Genomic DNA, 10980 nt, shown 5'->3' on the forward strand with positions numbered 1-10980 from the left:
CTGCATACATACATCTTAACATACATGTGTATCTAACAGCTACCCTAACACATACGCACACGTAGGCAGGCACAAACTTACATAAACACACGCACACACAATGCACATTCATATACATGCATGTAGTTATGTACACATACATATGTATACACACATAGTCAAGCACAGCTAACGCAAAGGAAGTGGACTAGCGCAAAGACCACCACTTGAAGTCCAGTGTAGAAGTTAAAAAAAAAAAAATCGGTGTCCTGTCTTTTCCATCCGGCACCATGGCCTTCTATGGGAGGCTGCAAAGGGAACATGAATGGAGTTCTGTTCACTCTGCCCGAAATGATAATAACAGAAAAAAAATGAGAGAGAGAGAGAGAGAGAAGGTAAGTACATAAAACTATTAGTGCAGGGAAAGATAATTATAAGGCCAAAATTGAGATAAGAACATCAAAAAAAATTAAAAGTGGGCCACCCTGAGTGAAACCCATGTCGTGCGCACTCCCACACACGCACATACATCGAAATTAAAATTTTCAGTATTTATTTATTTATTTATCTATTCATGTATCAATTTATCATTAATATCATCATCATCATTATTGCTGTTGTTGTTATCATTATCGTGATGATGATGATGATAATGATATCATCATCATTATTGCTGTTGTTGTTATCATTATCGTGATGATGATGATGATAATGATTATTATCATCATCATCGTCATCATTGGTATCATCATCATTGTTATCATTATGATGATGATAATGATTATTATTATTATTATTATTGTTGTTGTTGTTGTTGTTATCGTCATCATTATTATTATCATCATCATTATTATTGTTGTTGATGATTTATCAGTTAATCAATCCATTTATTCCTCAAGGCCCGATAAAAAAAAAGTGCGTTAGGTTATGCTGCAGGTCAGTCATCTGCTCGACAGTTGTGATGTAGCATGGACGTACTGGTCCTAACGCTGTGATGCCTCCTTGACAAAATGAACGGAAGTGAAGAACCGGAAGCAGACTGTGGCACTGGATAGAAAAAGTACAGGGTTCTTCTCAGAATGTTGAAGACCACCTGGGAACAGTCTTCTTCTTCTTGAGGGCATGTTGAAAGGATTGCTGAATTTCCGGCAAGTAAAATAGCGGTGTATGCAGCTACTGTAACAGGTACCACTCGTAACTTGAGGCGCTTTCACTCGCATTGCCACGGTTCACGGTGGACATTTATAACTTCTGTTTATAACCACTGGAAGACGTTGGGTTTTTTTTGGGTTTTTTGTTGTTGTTGTTTGTTTGGTTGGTTGGTTGGTTGTTGTTGTTTTGCTGGAACATCTGTTTTTCAAACTAAGTTTTTAAGGTGTTCATGGTGCCCATGTATTTGTAACAGCCGTGTTTTGCAATCAATGAGAGGGAAGTTGTACACCAAATGCCTATGGATTCACGTGAACTCGCTATTTGGAAATAGAAAACGAAACCCTTTCCGGAAAAGTAGAGCACGACGAAGAGCTTTTAACCCTTTCACTGCCAAACTCACATTTATGCAGCAGCTAGGTAGAGGACCCATGTCACTGATGGGTGACTAGATCATGGGTCTGTTATCCATGAACCAACTGCTCTTTATGTTCGCTGGTAGGGTAGGCCATATTTTCAACATATCACGGGGGAATCCCCAGCTATTCTTAGACTCCGTATTTTCTGTGTTTGTAGCACAAGGGAATTTTGTACTCTAAATTGACTGGCGGTCAGGGTTAAACAAAGTGCCAGCTTTTGTTTCATTCTTCTTAACTCGGTTATCGAAGTTCACAACACTACCTTGCATGTTTTAGCATTGTTTGTGTTTGCTACATATAAACCATCCTAAGCGTTTGTCGGACAGATACAAAGATAAGTTGTTGGATTTGTGTTCGGTTTTTGTTTTGTTTTGTTTGTTTGTTTTGCTTTTACTGGATGTGAAAGAAAGAAAAGAGAAAGTGGTGGAAGAAAATGAGTATTTATAGATTTCGACTTGACTGGTATCGCCAGAAATTCTAAAAGGTCCTTTTCCACAATGTAGCTGTAGCAGCAGCAGCAGAAGCAGTCGTAGTAGTAGTAGTAGTAGTAATGGAGTAGTTGCAAAACTTTTCAATTGTCCCTTTGTTTCTCAAACCAGCTTGATATGTGGAGTGATGGCCTAGAGGTAACGCGTCCGCCTAGGAAGCGAGAGAATCTGAGCGCGCTGGTTCGAATCCCGGCTCAGCCATCGATCTTTCCTTCCCCTCCACTAGACCTTGAGTGGTGGTCTGGACGCTAGTCATTCGGATAAGACGATAAACCGAGGTCCCGTGTGCAGCATGCACTTAGCGCACGTAGAAGAACCCACGGCAACAAATGGGAAAAATACAAAAAAAAAGGGTGGCGCTGTAGTGTAGCGACGCGCTCTCCCTGGGGAGAGCAGCCCGAATTTCACACAGAGAAATCTGTTGTGATAAAAAGAAATACAAATATATTCTGGTCAAGGTTTCATGGCTAAAACTGTTTTTACCTGTCAAACTTCCCAAAACTTGTTAAGAATTTTGAGGAATTGTCCAGCTGTGTTTTTTTGGGGGGTGTATTGTTTGTTCGTTTGTTTGTTTTCAGTTAGTGTGTTAAAAGATTGTGCTGGTTTTCGCTGTGGTGGTACTATCATTCCATAATGATCAACAAATGGCAGTCAATGGGGAGAGTGCACGTTAATTAACGTTCACACTACAGTCACATGTTCAAAGATTTTCCATGATTTCTACACATACAGAATTGTTGATTTTTTTTTCCCCGTTCACGGTTCAGCGTTAGGAAACATCACAGCAGTGCAGTTCAACACTAGATCCATACCTGTAAATGAAGTCGACAGACAGCGGAAATACATACACACGAGCCATTGCACTTTCTTTTAATAGCAATGCACGTTACATGAAAAAAACAAGAGAGGCAAGGCCTTCAAGACTCACTTGTGACTGAGAGTAAAACACACAAGCTTTTTATGTATTGAGTATAATTTCAAAATGTAATGTTTAAGATGAGAAAGATCAGTTTAAAGCAAATTAAGTCTCATAGCATTAATTACGGAGTAATTTCCCTTTTTTACTATCTGCACCAAAACGTTTGCAAAATAAATAAAACTTCCATGCTTAGCAAAAGAAGTTCCTGTTTGAACAAAAAATGATAATAATGACCGCTCTTGTTGTTGGGTCTGAATATCAGATCAAAGTGCCAAGTTTAGAGAATACAAAAAATATAAATATAACAGTAAATGCAGTTTGCATATAATTAGGCTTCATTCTTTATTTTTTGTGCCCATCCCAGAGGCGCAATATTGTTTTAAACAAGATGACTGGAAAGAACTGAATTTTTCCTATTTTTATGCCAAATTTGGTGTCAACTGACAAAGTATTTGCAGAGAAAATGGCAATGTTAAAGTTTACCACGGACACACAGACACACACACACACACACACACACACACACACACAGAGACAACCGAACACCGGGTTAAAACATAGACTCACTTTGTTTACACAAGTGAGTCAAAAACAATAAAGATACGAAACGTTTACTGAGATGCAGATACCTGTTGGATCGTGCAAGCTACACAGGCTTTTACTGACAGTCAGCAAACATGGAGGCATCTGGTGAATAGAAGGTAGGCCCTTGTATTCGAACACGTGTCTCGCTCGCTTTTTGCACAAAATGTCAGCTGACACACATTTTGGAAACTCTCTCTCTCTCTCTCTCTCTCTCCGTGCTTGTGAGCGCGTTTGCGATTCTGTGTGTGTGTGTGTGCGTGTGTCTGTGTGTATCTGTGTCTGTATGTTTGCGCGCGCGCATTCATGCTGATCGTGACCTTTTGCCGATTTGAACACACACACACACGCGCGCGCGCACACGCACACACATCAAATCAAAAATAAAATTAACCTGACGTTCCAAAAAGAGACAGAAACAAAACCAGTCAAAGTCAATGTATTACAACTAATAATCCACACACGATTTCATACAAACTTTTTTTTTAATATATCAAATCAGATGACATAATAGATTAAAACTGAAAACGCATAACACCACATTCGAAAAAAAAAAAAAAAAAAAAAAACCGAAAAGAAAAAAAAAGAAAAAAAATCACAACCAAAAACAAAACCAAAAAAAAAGAAAAGAAAAAAAAAAAGAAAATTAAACCAAAAGACATAAGTTCATAATCGAATTTATATGAGGTTTAATAAAATAAAATAAAATATAAAAAAAACAAATACAGAGACAGATTTAGAAGTTATTGATTTGCACACAACTATAAACGATCACCCAATATTTGGATCAAATAAAAAATAAATAAATAAATAAAGTGACAACCTATAAAAAAAAAAAATGGACATTTTACTGAATGCAAACAAAACGTCAGAACAAAATATTACTAAATCATGAACTGAAACTGGCTGTATGTGCCTTTAAGTTTCATGGAACCAAATGCAACAGGTATAGTGCACGACCAAGTGATAACAACAGCTGCTGCTTCGTTGATTAGTGCAAGCCAAACTCTGTGAGCCACTAAGATATGCTAAAAGTAATAAACAAGGTATAATAAAGAAGAGAGATATAGAGAAACAGAGAATTAGATTTTTTTTTTTTAATATAAATGAAAGAAATAGGGTTAGAGAGGGAGAGGGAGAGAGTCAGGGGGGCGAGAGAGAGAGAGAGAGAGATAGAGACACAGAGAGAGAGAGATGCAAGCACATTGACGGAGAAGAGAGGGGCAAGGGGGTAGATATAGCTAGACAAATACGGAGAGAGATAAAGAGCTAGAGAGACAGGGAGACAGAGACAGACATGGAGAGATCGGGAAAGACAGAAAAATAAGACAGACAGATGGGCACACACACACACACACACACACATGATTATATATATATATATATATATATATATATATATATATATATATATATATATACATACATACATATATATATGTGTGTGTGTGTGTGTGTGTACAGAGAGAGAGACAGCGAGAGAGAAAGAGAGAGAGCAAGCGATACAGACAGACAGACAGGCACACACACACACACACACACACACACACACGCACACACACACACACACACACACACACACACACACACACACACACACACACACACACACACACACACGTACAAGCAGAGACTGACCTAGAAAGAAACAGAGAAGATTTAAAAAAAATAATAATAATAATAATAATAACAACCAGACAGCGAAACAGAGACAGAGAAAACGGAAAGCAAAAGGTATGATATTTGCCAGATTGTGGGGACTGTGTAACACAAAACAGATGCACTAGTTGAGGGGGATTGTGTAATACGCGTACAACAATAGAACATGTGCAGCAACACAGAGAGACAGAGAGAGAGACAGAGACAGAGAGAGCCAGAGAGCGCTAGGCGTTTATAGGCACTGATACTGCTGTGAAGGTGACGCTGACATTTCCTCAAACATCTACAAACATGGCCATCGAGAGAGAGAGAGAGAGTGGCAGGCATGGAAGAAGAAAGACAAAGAGAAAGAGGGAGAGAGAGATGGAGGGTGAGAAAGAGAGAGGGAGAGAGAGGGGGAGATAGAGGGGAAGATAGAGCGAGAGGAAGAGGGAGATGGAGAGTGACAGAAACAGAGTGAGAAAGAGAGAGATGGAGGGTGAGAAAGAGAGAGAGGGGGGGGGGATAGAGGGGAAGATAGAGAGAGAGGGAGATGGTGGAGAGTGACAGAAACAGAGTGAGAGAAAGAGAGAGATGGAGGGTGAGAAAGAGAGAGAGAGGGGGGGATAGAGGGGAAGATAGAGAGAGAGGGAGATGGGGGAGAGTGACAGAAACAGAGTGAGAGAAAGAGAGAGATGGAGGGTGAGAAAGAGAGAGAGGGGAGATGGAGGGAAAGAGAGAGAGAGAACGGGAGGGGGGTATGAGGGAGAGTGACAGAGACAGGAAGAGACAAGACAGAGACACACAGAGAGAGAAAGACAGACCGAACAAGAAAGAGAGAGAGAGAGAAAGAGCAACAGACAGAGAAAGAGAAACAGAGAGAGAGAGAGGGGGGGGGAGAGGGGAGATCCACACAGACACAGGCATGCTGACAAAGAGACAAGAGAGAATAAGACGGAGAATCAGAAAGAAAAAAAAAGAAGAAAAAAGACACAAAAAAACAAGAGATAAAAGAGAAAGAGAAAGGAAGCTGGTGACATAAGAGAGAGAGAGAAAGAGAGAGAGTAGAGAGAGAAAGAGAGAGAGAAAGAGGAAAAGAGAGAGTAAAGAGAGAGAGAGAGAGAAAGAGAGTAGAGAGAGAGAGAGTAGAGAGAAAGAGAGAGAGAGGAAAAGAGAGAGAGAAAGAGAGAGAGAGGGAGAGAGAGAAAGAGGAAAAGAGAAAGACAGTAGAGAGAGAAAGAGAGTGGAGAGAGAGAGTAGAGAGAGAGAGAAAAAGAGTAGAGAGAGAGAAAGAGAGTAGAGAGAAAGAGAGTAGAGAGAGCGAGAGAAAGAGAGTAGAGAAAGAGATTAGAGAGACAGAGAGTAGAGAGAGAGAGTAGAGAGAAAGAGAGAGAGAAAGAGAGTAGAGAGAAAGAGAGAAAGAGAATAGAGAGACAGAGAGTAGAGAGAGAGAGAGAGAGAAAGAGAAAAAGAGAGAGAGAAAGAGAGTAGAGAGAAAGACAGTAGAGAGAGAGAGAGAGAAAGAGAGTAGAGAGAGAGAGAAAGAGGGTAGAGAAAAGACAAAGAGGAAAAGTGAAAGAGAGAAGAGACTCAGACAGACAGACGGACAAAGACAGAGACACAGAGAGAGAGAGACACACACACACACACACACACACACACACACACACACACACACACACACACACACACACACACACACACACAGAGATAATAGAGAGTGTCGAAAGCGACTTGGCAAAAGACAAGGAATCGTAATAAGAACGACACAATATTTCAGCTAACAATTTCCATCACGCACGTTGTGGCAAGGGAGGGAAGTGAGGAGGTTACGAAATATTCATTTGTGCCGTATGTGAAAATGAAAAAAAAAAGGAAAAAAAAAAGAAGAAGCTGCAATTATATTATTATTACATACCATTTCATGTGTGCAATGGGGATGCAGAGAGAGGCACACACACACACACACACACACACACACACACACACACACACACTCACATAAAGAGACAGATAAAACAGAGAGCAAAAAAAAAAACACAGAGAGAGAGAAAAAAAAACGACGCACTGTATTAAAATTTAGTGTGCATTTTTTTAATTTCTCTTGTGTGTGTGTGTGTGTGTGTGTGTGTGTGTGTGTGTGTGTGTGTGTGTGCAGATATCTGTATGTGCGTGTGTGTGAGAGACATAGACAAGAGAGAGAGAGAGTACATGCAAACAGACGTGGGTCTACACACACACACACACACACACACACACACACACACACACACACACAGATGACAGAAACATGCTGAGGAAATTTCAAACAAACAAAAAAATACACACAAAAACTGTGACATTATATATCTATAAGTGTATAGGAACCGTCCACACCACACAAATCCACCACGGATGTTTGTTCTGGAATGTTCTGGAATACGTTACCACCTTCACGAATTTTTCCAGAAAAAAAAAGATCAAATTACGTTGCTGTCCACCACACTTATGTGTTTTTCTCACCAAGTCCTTACATCAGCTTGCCAAATTACAGCGCACCTAATTTTGCGTTTAAATCAGTCAAATCCATAACCAGAGAACGTCGCCTGAAACTTTCTTTGCCTCATTTCGAACTTTCATTTTCTTCTCATTTTTGCCTTTTTTTTTTTTTTTTGGTCTTTCTTCTTTTCTTTTCATTTTCATAAGATTGCTGATGACATCCCTCCCCCCCTCCACACCCCCATGAAAACACAGATACATACTTGCGTTTTTATCATGAATGGATTCATAGTTTATACCATGAATGCGGTCAATGTAAAGCGTTCGGTTGCAGTAGATATACTGCACATCACATCACATCACATCTACAGTCGAAATGTTGCTGTTTTTGCTTCTGTTTGTCTCCCACGTGTGAGTAACTCAGTCTCTCGCTCTCTCTCTCTTCTCCTTCAAACACTGCATTCCTGCAGTTTACTGAACACCAGCTCCGTTGTCATGTATACACTCAACGAACAGTTTTTTGTGTTTGGTTGTTTTTGGGGTGTTTTTTTTTTCTTCTGAAGTACACTCCACACACTTTTATTATTTGCAGCCGAATGTTATCACACACACATAATCTACCGCGCCACGGCACCATTTCAAAAAAGGGAGCGAGTTCTCGTTTCGAAAACGATGTGCTGTCATGTACTTTCTTTGTCCAGTTTGAACTTTTGTTTTTTCTTTGCTACAAGTCTCTCTCGTCAAGGAAAAGAAGAAAGTCAAGATAGAAGTGGAGGGGAAGGAGGAGATTGCTGGCGGGTTGGGGAGGGGGGGGTCGGATGGGACAGGACAGGGCATGGGGAAGAGGTAGGGGGGGGGGGATGGGATTGGTGGTGGTGGTGGTGGGGGGGGTGGGGCCAGAGGTTCGTTGGTTTGAGAATGGAGGAGGAAAACAAAGTTGGTTTTTTTTGTGTGTGTGGTTATCGGGGGGGGGGGGGGGGGAGTCGTAGTGCTGAAGAAGGGAACACTAACTGTCCAATCTGAACGCAGTTGGGGTTGGTAGGGTGGGGTGGGTAGGTGGGTGGGTGGGCGTGGATGGAGATTGGAAGCAAATGGAAAAAAAAGGGTTTATTTAATGAATGACTGAAGAAGTGTTCAGGAGAAGAAAAAAAAAATAGCAGATAATTATGTACCCAGTGAAGGTGAAGCACGTCCGGTCGTTTCTGTCTTGTCCTCCATCAATACCATCCTCACCCCTCGTGTCTGTCTGGTCCTCCTCCATCAATACCATCCTCACCCCCCACTCCCTACCCCTCATCCATGAACCTCACCAGCCCAATCCACAGTCCAACCTGTCCACCACCTCCGCCATGATACACAACGACACAGTACGAAGGAGCCACACCGACCAACGCCAGGGACTATGAAGTGCCAACACCAACACCAACACCAACCAAAACACCACCACCACCACCACTCAAAAGAGCGAAACAAAAACAAAAAACAAACAAAAACAAAACAAACAAACAAAAACAACCCACACAATAAACCCCTTCTTTCTCGCTGCTGTTGACATGGTAGGAAGGAAAGAAAGAAGAAGAAAAAATGGGGGTGGGGAGGCGGAGCGGGGTACGTTCGGAACTCTTGTGTCCCCCGCCTTCTTCCACACTGATTCTGGTTGGCTTGGTTGGCTTGGTTGGCTTTTCCACTGCTGCTGCTTCTGCTGCTGCTGTCTGGGCAGCCGCTCTTTTCCTTCTCTCTGTCACTCCTCTCTCTGTCTCTCTCTCACTCTCTCTCTGTCTCTCTCTCTCTACTCTACTCTACTCTCTGTCTCTCTCAACTCTGACTGGACTGCGGGTCGCACTGCAGAAGACGCACGATGGAGGGGTCGTTCATGGCGCCCTCGATGAACTCGTCCAGGGACAGCTTGCCGTCCAGGTTCTTGTCCATCTGGCGGAAGATCTTGTCCGTGCGCTTCTCCGGGGTGGACTCGTCCTCAGGCATCTTCATCACCGTGCCCACCATCTTGTAGATGGCCTGGACGGAATGAAGAAAATAGATTAATTAATTAATTAATTAATTAATTAAATAGATGGATAAACGAATAAATTCATCACCGTGCCCACAATCTTGTGGATGGCCTGGAGGGAATGAAGGAAACAGATAAATGAATAAATAAATAAATAAGTAGATAAATAAATAAATAAATAGATAAATAAATAGATGGATAAACGAACAAATTCATCACCGTGCCCACCATCTTGTAGATGGCCTGGACGGAATGAAGAAAACAGATAAAAATTAATAAATAAATAAATAAACAAATAGATGGATAAACGAATAAATTCATCACCGTGCCCACCATCTTGTAGATGGCCTGGACGGAATGAAGAAAACAGATAAAAATTAATAAATAAATAAATAAACAAATAGATGGATAAACGAATAAATTCATCACCGTGCCCACCATCTTGTAGATGGCCTGGAGGGAATGAAGAAAATAGATAAATGAATAAATAAACAAAATGATAGAACAGCAGAGGAGGCAACTGTTTTCCCAACTATGTAGGCTAGAATTTGATTATAGTGGAGAATGTCTTGCCCAAGCTATATCCCCATTCTCTCTCTCTCTCTCTCTCTCTCTCTCTCTCTCTCTCTCTCTCTCTGCCAAGAGGGTTTTAGGACAGTCGGCGCTGGGATGATTCCCAAAGGCCAACTGGTTCCCAAGGCTGCAGCACGAAGAGCCAGTGCCATTTTGCACCTTCGTTTGAGAGTCCTAGTCCTTCACACAAAAGACTACGCTGTAAAATGACTTCCCATAACAGTGGAGAAACCACTGATCATACTGCTCTCACTGTGCTGTTGGACCAACCGTAAGCTAAAAGTCAATGTGTGATACAAGCTGAGCGTTGGGCCTAATTTGTATTGTATTTGATTACAGACAGCCTGGAAGAAAAACAAACAAACTCTCTCTCTATCTCTCTCTGACTATGCAATGCCTAAAATCTTTATCCTTGAGTAATAAAGTTTTTGAATCTTGAATCTTGAATCTCTAACCGTCACAATCTCCCTCCCCTCCGCCCCCCTCTCTCTCACCGCAACAATCCCCCCCCCCCCCTCTCACTCTCTCACCGTCACAATCTCCCTCCCCCCCTCTCTCTCTCTCTCTCTCTCACCGTCACAATCTCCTTCCCCCCTCTCTCTTTCTCATCGTCACAATCTCCCCCCCCCCTCTCTCTCTCTCTCTCACCGTCACAATCCCCCTCCCACCCCCCTTTCTCCCCTCCCCACTCCCCCTCTCCCCTCCCCTCTCTCTCTCTCCCACAATCTCCTCACTACCCCCCTCCCC

The 10980-nt window shown here is 41.7% G+C and overlaps 1 protein-coding gene across 2 annotated transcripts in view; it reads right to left on the reverse strand.

The window, feature by feature from the left end:
* Window positions 1–8631: 8631 nt before the first annotated feature.
* The window catches only part of LOC143295042 (neurocalcin), a 91457-nt gene continuing 89108 nt past the window's right edge, over window positions 8632–10980 (reverse strand). For both annotated transcript variants that reach the window (XM_076606585.1, XM_076606586.1), the window contains exon 4: window positions 8632–9668. In XM_076606585.1, coding sequence (XP_076462700.1) covers window positions 9468–9668 — 201 coding nt within the window. In that variant the 3' untranslated portion in view covers window positions 8632–9467. The remainder of the gene's footprint in view (window positions 9669–10980) is intronic.

This window comes from Babylonia areolata, chromosome 20, assembly GCF_041734735.1.
Source record: "Babylonia areolata isolate BAREFJ2019XMU chromosome 20, ASM4173473v1, whole genome shotgun sequence".
NCBI lineage: Eukaryota > Metazoa > Mollusca > Gastropoda > Neogastropoda > Buccinidae > Babylonia > Babylonia areolata.